The following is a 17,335-nucleotide window of genomic DNA, read 5'->3' as shown; positions in this document are numbered from 1 at the left end:
TTTAGTATTCTTCTTTTTTTGTACTCATCATGCCATTGAAAGCCAATGAAAAATGGGTACCAAAGTACCCCTGTAGATGAAAAAGGCCAAAGCCAAAGGCCAGGATAATAGCAAGGGAACACAACAATGGTCGAGAGGAGAGATTGTGGGGAGCTGTCTTCAGTCAGCACCAGCAAAAACAGAGGAGAGGATGGGTCCAGGAGTTATCCAGAAAGCAGACCTAACTGGATTTGATGATTGGTAAATGTGGAGAGCAGAGAAGACAGCAACGTTTCACCCTCAGGGTTACAGCTTAGGTTGTTGGGAAGTGCACTGCAATGAAACAAATGAACTAAGGAGTGGGGCATACTTCGGAACATGTATCAAAAGCCAAGTCTTGGAATTTGAGGTGCTTGAGTGGTATCTTGGGGGATGTGTCTAGGCGGCAGTTGAAGATACAGTCCTGACACTTGGAAGTGAAGATTGGCTGGAACTGTCTATTAGCACACATGGAGTCCCAGACTCAGCCTAAACATAGTACCATCTACACAGTGGTTGGGAGCCTGGTTTCTAGAGTCAAATTCCTGAAGGTCAGCTACAAACTCCCTCATATTTGTGGTCCTCTTCTGGGTGTTTCAACTTACTTTGCCTCATCCTATCCATGAGGATAATAATAGTACCCATTTCCTTAGGCGACTTTCTGTAGGGATTATAATGGATTTAAACACTTGGAGAGTTTTATCTGTTATTTCTTTATCATCACTGTTAATCATCATAGCAAGTGTGGTACATAGGATTAGGAATCCCAGGTTTGCAGATGATGAAGCTGAGGCATACAGAATTTAAATTGTGCCCCTGCTATCACCCTACCAGTACACAGTCAAATTGGCATTTGAATCTGGATCATTCAGCCTCCTCTGTCCAAGGATGGTCCAACTCCATAGTCTAAACAACCAACCACTGAGGATTATAATTAGTCCATGAATGAGATTGGATCCCTCAGGGGAAAACAAACAATCTTGTCTGAGGCATGGCGTAGTGCATAACATGCTCCATAAGTAACAGGGGAGCCAAGCACTGATAAGAGAGAGAATAGTTTGGCAGGTACTCTATGCCTCGGGTGCCATCTACCTGTTGGAGGACTTGTATGATGGCTTTGAACTTTTAATTCCCCATCAGTTATCTGGATTTGTTGTTGAATTGGTACCATACGATGCTTCTCCTGAACTGTCCTTACCTTTTCTTTAATCATTTGTAAGTGCAAATAACAATTTACAATTGCAAAGTATTTCCATATCCAGGTCTAGTTGGACCCTCATGACCATCCTGAGAGGTAGGGATTATCACCCTACACTCTATATATGAAGAAATAAAGGCCTATACTGCAAAAGTGGCTCTCATTGGTATAAATGGATCTGCATTCATTTTGAGAGCTGTCATCTACCATCTATGACCCCTGGATAAGTTACTTTCTTCCCAAGGCTCAGCTTCTGTCTTAAGTAAACTGGAGATTGTCTTTCCTATTCTTTAGGTCATTAAAATGAGTTCAGAGTATCTGGTATACATTAAATAACTAGGGGCCAGGGGTAGAACAAATTCTAAACTCCAAGTTTCTGTCGCTCCTTAGACTGGCATGTTTGTGTATCACTGAAGAGAAGGCACAAAGGAAAATACAGTGAGCGGTTGTCATGGTTTGTGATGACAGTAAATGTTAACCACTAAGGGACTCTGATATCCAGCTAAGGAGAGGTGTGTGAACCAAGAGGGAGATGTTGAACTATTGTTACTTTTCCTGTGATGCATAGGGCATGAGCCATCTGAGAATCCACGTCCTGCCATTCCTCATTGTGTAACTAACCCAGATCTCTCAGAGCATTACTTTCCTCATCTGTAAAGTGGAGATATTTTTTTAAAGTCCCTGGATTTATAAGAACCAATTGGCATAAAATGCGTTGAACATTTACCCTGGAATAAAGCAAGTGTTCAACAAAATATTTCAATCCTTCCATCACACCTTCCTCCCCATGAAATATAGATATAAATATGGACATACTGTTCATTTCCATGAATATAAATTTTTAATTAACGGTTTGGGATAGAAATAAAAATAGCATGCATGACATCGAACCTGGAAGTTAGTGGGAAGAAGAAAATGATCTGCTGGAGTAAAATCTTTGTCTTCCTTCAGTCCAGCAAGAAGCCAGCCAAGATGACTCAATGGTCCAGTTATCTGTTGGGATGGACGACCTTCCTCCTCTACTCCTATGAGACAAGGGGGGGTGAGTATAATAGAAAATAATGGGGAGGATTTACAGACTGGGAAAGAATCAATAGGCCAAAGTTAAAATTTCTAGAGCCATGTAGGGCGGGGATGGCTTAGCAGAAATCTCAGACAGACCTGGGATTTAGACCCTGGATCTGCTACATCTTCTGCCTGTGACCTTGATTGAGCAGTGTAACCTCTCTGAAGTCAGTTCCCACCCTGTGAAGTAGAAATAATGATATTTACCTCCTAGGGCTATTTTGAATACTAAATAAAATAACAAATGCAAGTGTCTTTCACAGTGTTCAACAAATGTCTTTCACAATAGGGGAGAAGTAAATATGTTGACTGAAAAGAAAAGTTATAAAATTAATTCTAGTGGGCTGAACCCTCAGACCTTAACTTGGATGCCATAGTTATAATTTTAATGTATCTAGGAGTCTAAATGAGCCACCAAAGACTACAATAAGTGTGGACATAGGACACAGGGAAATTTTGATTCTACATAGTTCCCTCAAGCCACAATGAGACCTTTTCTACAATTAAAATCATTTGCAACCTGAAAAGTCCTGCTCCCTTGGATAAGGCTCAAAAAACACACTTGCATGCACTTTGATTCTTCGATGATCACATTGTTTATTCAAGAGATTCTTAACCAGGGTCACTAGATGAATGTAAGAGTCCATGAAACCCTGAATTTGTATTTAAAAACTGTGCACACTTAGCAGGATAGTTTAACACACACACACACACACACACACACACACACACACACACACACAAATCTTTTTCTTGTTCCTTGCTACATTTTGGACAGCAAGTGACCCCAAAGGCCTAGGTATTAAAAGTTTAATCCCTAGCACATGGTATTAGTGGGAGATGGCACAACCCTTAAGAGTTAGACCCTAAAAGGAAGTCCTCATGTCACTACAAGCTTGGCCTTAAAGGGGATCATGGGACCCCAGGTTTTCCTCACTCTCTTTTGCCTCCTGGCCTTGAGATGAGTGGTTTTGCTCTGCCTCCTTCTCCTGCCAGAATGAGCTGCCTTACCATAGACCAAAAGCCAATGGGGCCATTCAACCACGAACTGAAACTCCTGACCCCAAACAAACCTTTTCTCTTCATAAAGTGCTCATCTCAGGTGTTTGTTATAATAATGAAAAACTGACTAATACAATCCTACAAAGCCCAGGAGGGGAGACACTTGGTCAGCAAGCAACGTTCCATGTGGTCATTCAGGGGCCTACACTCCTTCCATCTTGGGGCTCCACCAATCCCTAGAATCTCAAAGTTCCTTGAGGATTCTTTTCTTTTAGCTGAGAGGAAAAGTTCAAGAGAATCTACAGGATCTTGGAGAAAATGTTTTTTGGAGGTGGCGGGTGGTGGTGGTATTTATTTGCTTGTTTTGTTTTGTTTTTAACAAGGCTAGACAATAACATACATCACTTCCACTTTCACGGTTCTGGAGTCCCTACAAGGGCATATTTAGAAAATATTTTCCTAGAGAAAACTTCTGAGTTCTCAAAACAGCTAAGTATGTTAACCTAAAAGGCTAAGGACTCACTGTTTATTCAAATAAGGAAAAAGCTACTTCTTGGGGTATCAGGTTTTCTAGTTATGATCTTGGTCGACCATACATTCCAAAGACCACACCCACATTCCTGTAGATTAACTTGGTATCATCAAGTCCCCTCTCCACATTTCACAAGCAGATTTACCAGTACACATTTATTGAGTGACCCCTAAGTTTCAGGCACTGTATTATGGACCACAAATGCAGTTATAAATAAAATCTACACCCTCTATGTAGGGAGCTCACAGCAAATGGAAGTGTAGATATACAACCTAATAACCCTTTTAAATTGGTAAATGCAGGTATAGAGATTGGTTCTGACTATTCTTTTGTGTATTGGGCAGTACTGGGGATTGAACTCAGGGCCTTGTACATGCTAGGCAACTGCTCTACCACTTAGCTACCTCTCCAGCCCAGCACTTGATTGTTTGACACATAAGGAAGATTACTGATGCAGGGAGTAGAATCAGAAATAGAAGAAAGGCACTGAGCACAGGATTATGGGTATGACCAAAGGCAAGAGAGAGTAGGGGGTAAGGTCAAAGAAATGTTAATCAGGGAGTGAAAACAGCAGGTCAGCAGGGTGTGGATTATGGAAGATTGTAGCCCAGTTAAGAAGATTAGGCCATCTGTTGTATTACTTTGCAGATGGCTAATAGTATTCATTATGTGTCGATTCTTGCTAACAATTCCCACAGTAACCTTAATTCCACATGCAGCCCTCAGTCCTCTCCCTCACCACAGTATCCCACATATTCAGTGGTGTCCGTGATTGTGGAAAACCATTGACAGCAACAATGATGGTGATGATGCTCATGACAGTGGATGATGACCATGATGATCCTGGCTGCTAATATCAGTCAAGGGTCAGTGATGCTCCAGGTGTTTTTCCCAACACTTTCCAAATTTGAATTGGTTAAAAAACCTCAAAAATGTGGCTCAACCTTTCTGAGACCCAGAGGTGAGAAGTGCAGTGTTACACTGGGATCCCTGCTTGGGTCAACCTACTGTTGAGGCTGGAAGATGGAAATCTGCCTTTTCCACTCCGTGCAGTTCATCCCTCAGCCCCACCAAGGCCCTTGTCAGATTAGGCAGTGTAAGAATCTGAAACAGAACAAGGGGTGGGGTGACCAGATTAGGGAGCTTGAAGACAGAGACCACATCTTGTCCACCTGTAGTGGTAGGACACTAACTGTTGGAACCACTCCACAATGTCAGTGATGTAGCTCAGTAGGAATATAGGTTTGTGTGAATGTTCACTGCAAAATTTCTTCTGCTGGGAACCAGAGAACAAACTCCTTCTTCTCTTTCTTCACCATTTGCTGGGGCCTCAGTACCCTTTGCCCATTCCTCTTTCTCAGTTTCCCCGCTTTGGTCCTTTTGACACTTGGAGCCAAACGAGTCTCTCCTCTGGGAGTTTTTCTATGCACCGTAAGGTGTTAAACAACATCCTGGCCAAGTGGTAGATTCCAGAGACCCAGCTGCCAGTCTCTTGCTATCCCAGTTGTAACAACCAAAAGTGTCTCAAACACTGTCTACAGAGCCCAGGAAGCGATCACTGCCCTTTTTTTTCTACTGAAAATAATCATTCACTATTGAGCTGGCAAACAGAGAAGAAAAATAATACAGAAGATTGGTCAGGACTTCTTTTGAACCCGGAAATGACAAACATCATTCCACCCAAAACTCACTGCTCATGCAGAAAGTACCTGCCAAAGTTCCTTATTCAGAGCCTTCTTTTTGTTCCTCAGAGTGAGGAAAGAAAGGATGAAAATGAAGGGGAGAAGAGAAAGAAGGGAGCTGTGGTCCGGGACTAGCAGATGAGAAAGATGAGTTTTATTCCAGTTCAACTAAAAAAAGTATTAATGTTAAATTATTCCTTATGTTGTACAGGTGTGAACTCACACAGTGAGTTTGGGCTGGAATGGCATTTCTTAAGATATGTTTTAGGGAATATTAATCTCTAGGGCTATTGAGTGGTGAAAAACAATAGGACATCTTCATTCACTCTATTATTCAATTCTCATTTGCATATTAATCTCCTTTGATGAGTTTCCATCTAAATGAGAGACCTGTTTTATTTGATGTAGCATTTTATCAACTTGCTTTTTTTCTGTCAGCTTTTTCTTGAACATCTACTATGAGCAAATGGACATTTGAGGTCCTGTGAATACACTAAGCAAAAGACAAAGTCTTTGTTTGCATATGAAAATATAAAAAGATCAAAGTCTATGTTTCCTGAATTGTACACATCCAAGTGTCACTCTCCTTATATTTACCACATCACAAACACTATTATTTATTCAAAAATTTTCTTTAAATTTTCTCATTTTGCTTCACCGTAATAAATTCCTTCAACGAGATTTATGTCACTTTGTAATGGAAAAAAAGCATTACTACTGCCCACATATAGCAATTATAAATAAAAGAAAATTCTATGAAAAAGCCTATTACGAAATTTCACCAGATACTGTTGTTCAAGTACAGCTTTGAGCCTGAATGTTACTCTTTTTTTTTTATTAAAATGGGAGATTTCTAAGTGTTAGAGATGTGGTTGAGAAATGCCAGTATTAAATTGAAGTTTTCTGTACAATTGGAAGGATTGAAAAGACCATTGGAAGGGATTTTTTTTTTGCCAGTATGCTTCAAAATTAGTATGTGTCTCTGCATTGCCTAACATGATCCTGTAATCTATCCTAATGTGTCTTATGTAGCACTAATGGTGTCCATTCTGTACTCTGATAAACAGAGACCTGGGGAATAGTATGCCTTAGCTGTCTTTATTGCATGTGAAACTTCCCTAGCACTGTTTTTTTCTTTTTTCTTTTTTGAGGCAGGGTCTTGCTATGCAGTTCAGGCTGGCATTGAACTCACTTGGTAGCCCAGACTGGCCTTGAACTTGCAGCAATCCTCTTGCCTCAGCCTCCTGAGTACTGGGATTATAAGCATGTGCCACCATGACCAGATTCCCCTACTACTATTGACGCAAATATGAACTGGATGCATGCTTAGATGGCATCAGGAAGTTTGATGCTCAGCTTAAGTATTAATGTGGATATCTTAGAGCATTTTTCAGGGCATCTTGTTCCTTGTTAACTTTTCACAAACATTTATGTTGCAAATTGAAGTTGTACATCAGGCTTGCAAATTGTTGAGACCTTTTGCTGAAGCCTCACAAAAGTCTTTTCAGACTTGGATAAGGGTGTGCATATGCTTTAATTTTGTGGGGAAAGATGGGGCATCAACTCATCAGGAGGCATGAATAGTTCTTGTGTTTATTTTTGTATTATACACATTTATAGCATATAATGATCACATTCGTTGTGGAAATTTGTAAAGGCACACAACACATCCTAATTCTTTTTTCTGTCCCCTCCCCCTCCCCTCAAACCCTTCTTCCCATTCCCACTTGTAAAAGCTCTATTTCCATTTTTTCCCCGTGCTGTTTCTAGCAAATGTTAGTGTAGTGCCTCATGAGGACCTGCATGTGCTGAGGAGGATTGTGCCAGCAGAGAAATTTGAGTGCTCAGAACGGTAACAGGGGGGCAGAGAGACCAAAGCAAAGACCAAACCAAGATGCATCTCATCCATCGTGACTTACCCCTCGTCCTTTGTTCTTCTGTCCTTCAGAACTGAGAGAGAACTGTGTCTTCCCTTTCACTTACAAGGAGTCTGTTTACTTCACTTGCACCAAAATCAACAGCTTCCTCCCTTGGTGTTCAACCCGAGCGTTTTACGACGGCAGGTGGAAATACTGCATGATTGAAGGTGAGCGACAGAATACCACAGACCAGGAGCTTACGATGTCTTTACTTATGTTAACTAATTTATAAAATGTCTATCTAATTTGTTATTAATTAATTTTGAATTTATTTCTTACATGTGAACTGCAGGAAGATATCAACATCCGGATAATTTTACTTTTTTACCTCACTGGAGTTTTTTTTTTTTTTTTTTTTTTTTTAGTAACATTAACTTTTTTTGTAAATCATGATCTTGACTTTATCTCTTGGTCATAAATCAAACAAGATTCTTAGCCCCTTATAGATCTGTTGGTGATATCACTGATTTACTTTGGAGATACTATGTAAAGTATGTCAGATATGTTCGTTTGGCAGGTGTGAACATCCTAGACTGAGCCTGGGAGCCCCATTGGAGAAGTTTCGTGGATGAGAGGATATGAGTAGGCTTAACCCAATGTTTGATGAAATGAGTTCAAAAAAGTCTCTTTCAAACTATGTGGCCTGTACTTTGATGGTTGATTGATGGATGGATGATAAAATGACTTTGTTCTGTGGCTGACTAGACAAAGTTAGGCTGCTCATGAATTCTGTCCTGTACAGATTACCCACGTTGTGTCTTCCCCTTCATCTTTCGTGGAAAGAGCCATAACAGCTGCATCTCAGACGGCAGCTTCATAGGAAAGATGTGGTGCTCAGTCACATCCAGCTTTGATGAGAAGCAGCAGTGGAAGTACTGTGAGATGAATGGTGAGCTGGGGGAGCCAGGAGGGCTGTGTGGTGGGAAGGGAGGTGCACAGCTGCTGTCATCAAGAGGGGATGTGGGCAACTCGGGGTAGCACTTCTGAGAACCAAGTGTCTTCTCAAAGAGAGCACCACACAAGAGGCATTTCCTGCGGTTACCTTCCCCAAGGCCTAAAAACCAACAAAGCAGACCAGGCATCCTGACAACTAAACTTATAGGATGTAGTCTTGATACTGTTTGCTTGGGGGGGGGGGTTGGTTGTTTATTTGTTTTTAGAATTGACACTAACCAAATTCACCCCTTGACAGATGCTCCATACATTTTGATGTACTTTAACATCTAATACTAATTCTACACTTAGCTCTAACTTTGTAAGGACCAACATTCATTCAGTGGTTTCTGTGTGTTGGACTCTGACCTGGAAGGTTTGCCTATAGTATCCTGTTGAATCTTTCCATGGCAGCTCTAGAAAGTCCTAGTGCCCAACCCACTCCATTCAATAAATGGCCCCAGTAAAATTAAGTGCTTTCCATGATCATATTCCTAGGCTATGCTGGAGTTAGAATTTGAATTCAAGTCCATTCAGCTGCAAAGCCCATGCCCTCTCATTAAGCACTGTTGCCTCCAAAGGGATAAAAGTGTATGGAAAGGTCCTTGTCCATGGCCATATTCATTTTTACATAAAAATCTTCATTATGTTCATTATGTTCTTCCCTTGACATTAAAAAAGTCCTAACCCCATATCAAACCTTGATTTTATCGTATCTAGCTCAAGGCATCCATCACTTGTGTTCCTAACATTAAACTAATTTATCCTTAAGTCCCACATAATGTTGTCCTAATACTTAACCTAACTTTTCATCCAACTTTGTCCATCTCTACTCCTGCCTCTAAATTCCATTATTAATGTTCTCATTGTTGCTACCATTTTAAACACTAAAACAAATGGATGGATTGGTAAAGATCACAGTTTTACATTAGTATCATAGTGCCCTGTACAGATATAAGTCTGTTTCAAATCTCTTACAACTTAACTCAGAGGTAAGTCTTTTTCAAATCTCCTTACAATTTAACTCCAACATTAACATCTAAGTTTCTGTTTATGCTTAATACCACAAAGCCCCTCAGACTTGTGATACAAGTAATGTATTATTTTAATTTGGATGGGGTAATAAATTATAATTTCCACAAGTCACTAAACAGATGTATGTGAAAAGGTCCCCCTCAGCTCTGGCTTCCCCATTACACTGCAAAGTTGTTAAACCTCTTGGTCATTTTTATTATCTGTACAATAGGGACACTGAGGCTGACCTTACAGGATGTTGTAAAGATTGGGTCTCTCATGTAGGATTTCTCGTGATGCCACAATAGGTACCTAAGAAATGTGACTTCTCCTCTGCTACCATCAAAACTACTAGCCTGAAAATAGGCGTGGAATCTGGACTTGAGTTAGAACTTGGAAGTTGTAATATATCACTGTGTGATCTTGAACATGTTAGTTTTTTTTTAAAAAAATATTACACATTGGAGCCAGGGATTTAGCTCAGTAGTTCAGCGCCTACTTGGCAAGTGTGAGGTCCTGAGTTCTATTCCTGGTACCCATAAGAAAACCACACCTTATCTTGTTAACTTATAGGAATCATTGCTGTGTCAGATAGTGGTCTAAGTACTTCATATGAAATAGCTCATATATGTTTTATGATGACCCCTGTAAGATAAATCTAATCATTAGTCCCATTTTACAGATGGGGAAACTATTTATAGAGAATCATTTGTTAAGTAGAAGAGCTGTGATTTGAGGCCAAGAAGCCCAAACTTCAGAACTGTGCTCTCAATCACTTGTCATTATTGCCTCTAGACACCAAACCCTTCATCAAGTTCTGACTCCCTGTATAACACCACAAGAAATTGTGTAAGCTTCTTGCTTACTGAATGTGTTAGTCAGTGCTGCATTGCTGTGACAAAATACCTGAAACAATGAATTTGAAAGGAGAAAAGATTTATTTTGGCTCACAGAAGTCTTGGTCCACAGTCGCTTCACACCACTACTTTGGGTCTGTGGTAAGGCAGAACATCATGGTGGGGAGCACTTGTTGTAGCAAACCTGGTGGCAGCCAGGAAGCAGAGGAAGAGGAAGGAGCCAGGGTCCCACTACACCCATGTCTTGATTACTTTTCTCTCTTTGCTGAGACAAAATACCTGACACCAAAAATTAAGGAAGGAAAGGTTTATTTAGCTTACAGTTTGTGGAGGTTTCAGTCCATACTTGGCTGGCTCCAAGGCAGAGTGGCACAGGGCAGAGGGCAACAGTTCATGGCGGTGGAAAACAGCCAAAGCAACAACAGCAAAAAGGGAGGCGGGGCGGCAAACAGCCTCTTTCCTTCCCTTACATTGTATGCAAACTACCCGCCCCAGGGCGGGTGTAGCACTCACATCCATAATTCCAATATTGGACCGTGAATCAATCATAAACTCTAGAAGCTCACCCCATGACTGCATGAGGCTTTGCAGGGAATTCAGACACAAACCTTAACAACCCCCTTCAAGGGCATGTCCCCCGTGACCTATTTCCTTCAACTGAGACCCACCTCCTAAAGTGTCTACCACCTCCACCAGAGCACAACAGGCGGGCAACTAAGCCTTTGGGGCATGTATACTCCAGACACAAACTGCAACACCAAAGTAAGGGCAATTACAACTTTGACATTATTAATGGAATACCGAAGCAAAGCCTGGAGATGAACGAGGTCTGGCGGTCTGGTGGATCTTTCAAGGTGGGGCTGTGATGTGAACTAAGCAAGGATCACAGCGCTGTGGTGTAGGGTTGGTGACCTTGGCAAACTGAGAGGAGGAATTCAAAGAGGTGAGTAGAGTGAGTGATCTACCAAAACGACATCTACTGAGAAGTTTAGCAGTCTGATTTTTTTTTCTTTACTTTATGAATTGATTGTTTTCAAATTAAAACCACCACACACCTGTCAAATTGACTGTTATGAAAAAGATAAAAGGTAACAAAGATTGGCAGAGATGTGGAAAAAAGAAAACCCTTGGGTATTGCTGGGGGGAATGAAAATTTGCAGAGCCATTACGGAAAGCAGTGTGGGAGTTCCTCAGAAAAATAAAAGAAGATCAACCACGTGATCCAGCAATCCCACTTCTAAGTATATTTTGAAAGAAAATGAAATCAGCATGTTGAAGAGATAGCTTTACCCCCATATTCACTGCGTTATTCACAATAGCTGTGGTAGGAAAATAATCAGTGTGCCCATCAGCAGATAAATGGAGTTTTTCTAAAGTTATATATATATATGGCTGAAATACTATATATCCTTTAAAAAGGCAGAATATGCTGTCATTTGTCACAACATGGATGAACCTAGAGGACTTAAACTAAGTGAAAAAAGCCACATCCAATGTTTATTTAAATCATTTTTCAAGAAGCTCCTAGAATGTACAGTAAAGCTATTGGCAACTCTTATCTTCCCTGCAAGAGTTCCCTAGATCAGTAGAGTTAACTTGATGAAGATCACAGAACAATAAGGTCCTGTGCATGTGGACAGCAAGCTGTGTGGGTGTTGCTGGCTTTGGTTCTCACTCCACCGTAAGGCGTAAAGAATAGATCCCCATGAAGTTGCTTGGAGGGCTTGGTATGATGTGATCCTTCATGAAATAAAGTTCAGGGCAGATTGCGTGTGTTAAATGGAAGCCCTTTCCATCTCCTCCTCCTGACACCTGTCAACTTGTATGATCGTTTCAGAGTACGGGGGAAATTCTTTCAGCAAGCCCTGCATCTTCCCCTCCAAGTACAGGAACAGTGTGATCACAGAATGCCTTGAGAATGAAAGCAACAAGCTTTGGTGCCCAACCACAGAAAACATGGATAAAGATGGAAAGTGGAGCTTCTGTGCAGACACAAGTAATCTGGGAGAGGGGACTGGCTGGGCATGGGTGAATTCTTTCACTTAATTACTCAACAAATACCACATGTAGCCCTATTGTGTTCCAGGCACTATGCCGGGCACTGAGGGGGGAGTAAGGCAGAGAGTCTCGCTCTCATAAATCTGAGAAACAAACAGTGCTAACGATGTGTAACTGTGTTTTAAGATCCAAGGGAGCCAGGCGTTGTGGCGCACGCCTGTAATCCCAGCACTCGGGAGGCAGAGGCAAGAGGGTCATTGTGAGTTCGAAACCAGCCTGGGCTTCAAAGTGAGCTCAAGTTCAGCCCAAACTGCATAGCGAGACCTTGTCTTAAAAAGACAAACAAAACAAAACAAAACAAAACAAGAGCCAAGGGAAAGGTGGCAAAATAAAAATTCAAAATCTTATACACCACTCCTATAAATACAGGGTAAACATATGCTAAAGTTTTAAAAAATAATAAAGGTGTAGAAAAGAAGTATAGAAATCCAGTTTGAAGGGAGGTAAAAGAAATGCTGAGCTGGAAAAGATTGCTAAGTTAGATACAACATCCACTGATGTCTAAAGAGCAATCAAGCCTCTGAGCAATCTTATCCACTAGGTAGAAATTATTTGCATCTATAGCACAAAAATACTTCACAGCCTGTCGATCCTCTACATGTTACATCTAACAGCTGATGGGTCTGGGCGTCTAGTCAATAGCAAACAGTAGGTCAGGCAGTTATATTTTCCCTAGTGGAGGGCTTTGTACACTTCCTAACACCAGTGAAAAATCTGGATAAATTCTTATATATGTGCAGCCCCCAATCTAAGAAAAGAGTTCACCTATTTATATGGTTGGGGAAAATCAAAAGAAGGATAATATTTTGTGACAAGTTAGAAGATATAAAATTCAAACTCCAGAGCCCATCAAAAATTGTATTGGAATACGGCAGGGTTATGGAGCACCACGGCTACTGTCCACCTACGACAGCAGAGTTAAGTAGCTGTGACGGAGACTGTGTGGTGCACAAATCCAAATATATCTACAGAAAAATTATGCTGACTTTGAGCTAGAATAACAAATGGCTTTTAGGGGCTTGCTGGAAGATGTTCAAGGGTGACTTTAAAAGGTCGTGTGACAATGTTATTCAATGTTACTCAAGTTTTGGATAATTTTTTGTTAACAAAAGATTTCAAACCAAGATCTGGCAGGGTGATCAGAGAAAACCTAGAGAGAGAGAGAGAGAGAGAGAGAGAGAGAGAGAGAGAAACCTGTAACCCTGGGAAAGTGCACTCAGTTTTGTGCTTGGGCGATGTGCAGCAGGCCCTGTTTGGGTACCATTTTGCTCAGGGATGAGCCTTGCCTCTCGTGCCCCATTTCTTGAGGTTATCTAAGTCTGTAGTCTCTGTTCAAGGGTCTTCTGTGTGTCTGGAGGTGTTCAGTCCTCTATGATGACTCACCTGGAAGTGAGTCATTTACACTGGAAGATACAGCTAGTTATGCTTATTCGCCGTAGTTGTAATTTATAAAGTCACTGCAAACATTAAATCACTGCTCCTTTGGTGTTAGATTCCTACCAGCCTCTGCTCACAGTTTGTCAGCTGATCAAGGCGTGACCTTGGCTTGGAGGTATTTCTGTTAAAAGATATCTTATTTAGTTGATTCGTTCTCAATCAATTCCCAGCCAACAGCACTGTAATTCATGACTGAACTCACACCAACAGCATTTCCGCAGGTGCCTGGAGGACACTTTATGTGTATTTTCTCCATAAGGCACATCACAACATCCGTGTGTAAAAACACCAGTAAAAATTTCAACAGTACGTTTGGGAGCCATTGTAAGCAATGAAATTGCCAGGAAAAAAAAACTATGCAAATTAGAAAGATATGGTACTGGTCCATGGAAAAGGCACTTGCTCACAGTAGGGGACCAGAAATGAGCAGGCGGTATCACCTCCCTTGACTTCAGCTGAGAATGTATCCATCAGGGGCCTCCAATTCCTCACTACTGTGTGTATCTGCTGGGTCTGCAGAAGCACCGTGAGCATTCATTTTGGGGCTTCAAATACGTTTCACTGAGTAGGCCAGTTTGCAAATACAAATCTATGAAAAATGAGGATCCACTGAAATTTGTCCCATGAGTGCCTCTACTCCACTCCTTAGTCCCTCCCGGTGGCAGAACATTCTCCTCCTTCCCTCCCAGGATTCTCACTCTGCCCTTCTTCTCCATTCTCTCCCCACCACCCTTTCCCAAGTCCTAAACTCAGATGACTTGCGAGGAAGAAAACTCAGCCCATGAAATTCTCCTAACATATACAATGGGGTCCAAACGCTCTTCCAGTGGGAGCCTCTGGGCTAAACCCAAACAGCGTAGCACACGCAGCAGGCACCTGATTTTGAACCTAAGGTGGACTCTGAAGCCCAAGCCCGGGTTACAGTGCGAACCTCCCAGGAATAACCTGTCTTATCCATTTCCTCTGCCTAGGAATGTCCTCATTGGCACCTGGTTTTCCCTGCCACTTCCCATTCAATTATAAAAACAAGAATTATTTTAACTGCACCAGCAAAGGATCAGAAAAAAACCTCTCGTGGTGTGCAACTTCCTACAACTATGACCAGGATCATACCTGGGTATACTGCTGAGGCTGAGGTGAGAGCCAAGACCGAACTGGGGTGCACCTCTGATGTGCAGGTGACAGAGGTAGCACATCTAGCTGTGTCACTGATAGGAAAGTGAGATCTGTTCTTCCCAGCATGTCTGATCAACTGAGGTTCCTAGCAAGGTGGGCTCTACTTTCTAAAAATAAGCTAAGGTAGGGAAAATACAAGAACACCTTCCAAAATTAGAAGGCTAGAAGGAATTAGGATTTTCCTGCAAAGCAAGAGAGCAGAACGAGGATGACAAGGCTTTTTCAAACACCAAAAAGTATCATTCCAAATTGCAGACATGGGAGGCTTTAGGTGTGAAAGATTAGAAAAGTAGAATTTCTCAAACAGAAGGTGATACAAAAAGACAAACTGGAAAAGGGGACAACCTGGACTTCCTGGCCCCCAGAAGGCCTGCCATCATGTTCCTAATCCATTACCACCATTTGGGTAGCTGACCAAAGAAAAGGTGTAGGTTTAATTTGCTTCCTTTATCCCTTGAGGTCCCTTCCCAACCTTAGCCAATACGTCACCCACTATCTCTACAAGATCAAATTCATGTCCTTTTCTCCCAGTCTTTTCCTGCTAGCTCCGCCCCTGGGTTAGCTTCAGCATTCTCTAAACTACAGAAATTTTCCCTAGACTTCCTGGGTAGACCAGCTGACCTCATCACTCTGTGACTTTTGGAATCTAGACACAAAGAGAAAACTTTCTGGTCAGTGTGTGGACAAAACACCACTACTGCTTCCTCCAAGATGGAAAATTCTGGTGGTTCAGACAGCATTGGCCCTTTCGATACCCATGGTTTATGGATGATACCAAATTAGTGACTCTTCCTGTATTATTGTCTACCAGTAAGAAATATCTTCCCTGAATAGAGGAGAGGAAAAGAAGTGGGTTTAGAGTTCTGGAGAGAATCTCAACGGGGAGGACATTTAAGAGCAGACACAGTGGTCTGCAGTGTGTGGCTCAGATTAAGAATATTTTTAGCTCCCAGACTCCAAAATTCATTGCAGGCCCTTTGACTATTCCTTCTCCATGCTCATGGCAGATATCAACAGTTGATTCCAGAATCCCATTCCCTCTGAGCCCAGATTCCTTATATTGTTACTGGTTACTCTTCTCCTTCTCTTCTTCCTTTCCTTCCTCCTCCTTCTTCTGTCCTTGCTTTACAGCAAGACCATCTCTTTGCAGGTTTGTCACCCACCTCTATTACCATAAAGGTGAGACTAACAGGTCCACTGTTCATTGATTGACTTATACCCCTGAGTCACATGGTGGGAAGGTGCCTAACTACTTCCTTTTACTTCTCATTGAGTCTTCATATCAATACACATTCACCTTCTGTGAAATGCTAGCGATGGGACTGGGGCCTCACACATGCTAGGCAAGTGCTTTACCATCCTCTTATATCCTTGACCACTTTTTATTTTGAGACAGGGTCTCACTCAGTATCCCAGGTTGGTCTCAAACTTGAGATCCTCCTGTCTCTGGCTCCCAGATAACAGAGATTAGAGGTGTGTGGCAACATATCTGCAACAAAGTTATTTGTATTGAAAATACCATAATTTTGAGCCAATGCATACTTATTCCTTGAACTTTGACACTGGATTCTTTCTTCAGGGAGAAGAAAAACACCTTCAGAGGAAGACTGCCGTGTTGGGGATAGAACCTCGTCTGTCTTTTTCATTGCACCTTTCAAGCTCAGAAAAATCACTTTTAGAAATACCGTACCACTTAGTTATACGGTCTTTACTGAAGAAAGAGGGAAAATGTGGCATGACCACCAATAAAGAAGTCCTAAATCAACCCTAGGTGCTGCCTTGCTGCCTTCTTGCATGAGAGTGACGGTGGGCGTGTGGGAAAGGTATGGTGGTTCATGGCATGCACAATTGATCAAACAATAGAAGCATTAACTGCTTCTTTCAATGAACTAATAGAAATTGGCAGTATAATTATCTCAGCTATCGTGTGTGTGTGTGTGTGTGTGTGTGTGTGTGTGTGTATTTATATATTTTTCCTCTTTCTTCTTTTCTCCATTTCCCCAGCCCAGTTTCTCTTTCCTTTTGGAAGTTCTTCCCATTTCACAATATCTATTGTACATTTGGGATCTTATTTACTCTTTCAGCTTCTCACACTAGGGAGACGATATGATGTTTACACGTGCGTGTCTGGTTTATTTCCCTTATGAGTATGGTCTCAAGTTGCATCCATTTACCTACAAAAGTCTCCAGCTTATCCTTCTTTATGGTTGAGTTGTACCCCATTGTATAAAAATGCCGCATCTTTTTTATCCATTCCTCAGTGGATGGGCATTTGGGTTGTTTCCAAGATCTAGCAATGACAAATTGTGCTGCTATAAATATGGGTGCACATATATCGCTGTGATATGATGTTTTTAATTCTTCTGAGAAGATACCCAGAAGGGGACTAGCTGGGTCAAATGGAACCTCTAATCCCAGTTTTTTGAGTACTCTCCACACTGATT

At 41.5% G+C, this 17,335-nt stretch overlaps 1 protein-coding gene across 2 annotated transcripts; it reads left to right on the top strand.

Moving 5' to 3' along the window:
- Positions 1 to 2,188: 2,188 nt before the first annotated feature.
- Positions 2,189 to 16,752, top strand: Elspbp1 (epididymal sperm binding protein 1). Of its 2 annotated transcripts, XM_005414929.2 has the most exons (6): positions 2,189 to 2,258; positions 7,446 to 7,583; positions 8,159 to 8,305; positions 12,058 to 12,216; positions 14,687 to 14,851; positions 16,471 to 16,752. In XM_005414929.2, the coding sequence occupies exons 1-5, from the start codon at positions 2,189 to 2,191 to the stop codon at positions 14,842 to 14,844; spliced, it is 672 nt and encodes a 223-aa protein (XP_005414986.1). In that variant the 3' UTR covers positions 14,845 to 14,851; positions 16,471 to 16,752. The 2 variants fall into 2 exon arrangements, with proteins under 2 accessions (XP_005414986.1, XP_013365575.1); XM_013510121.1 differs by lacking the exon at positions 16,471 to 16,752 and having other exon boundaries at positions 14,687 to 15,453.
- The last annotated feature ends 583 nt before the right edge of the window (positions 16,753 to 17,335 follow it).

This window comes from Chinchilla lanigera, unplaced genomic scaffold (assembly GCF_000276665.1).
Source record: "Chinchilla lanigera isolate Chin_1 unplaced genomic scaffold, ChiLan1.0 scaffold00208, whole genome shotgun sequence".
NCBI classification, from domain to species: Eukaryota; Metazoa; Chordata; class Mammalia; order Rodentia; family Chinchillidae; genus Chinchilla; species Chinchilla lanigera.
This window is presented reverse-complemented; position numbering and strand designations above follow the sequence as displayed.

Coding starts and splice junctions, on each gene's coding strand:
- Elspbp1 (XM_005414929.2), top strand. CDS start 2,189: ATGACTCAATGGTCCAGTTATCTGTTGGGATGGACGACCTTCCTCCTC. Junction 2,259..7,445: donor CTCCTATGAGACAAGGGGGG/GTGAGTATAATA, acceptor TCTGTCCTTCAG/AACTGAGAGAGAACTGTGTC. Junction 8,306..12,057: donor GAAGTACTGTGAGATGAATG/GTGAGCTGGGGG, acceptor TGATCGTTTCAG/AGTACGGGGGAAATTCTTTC.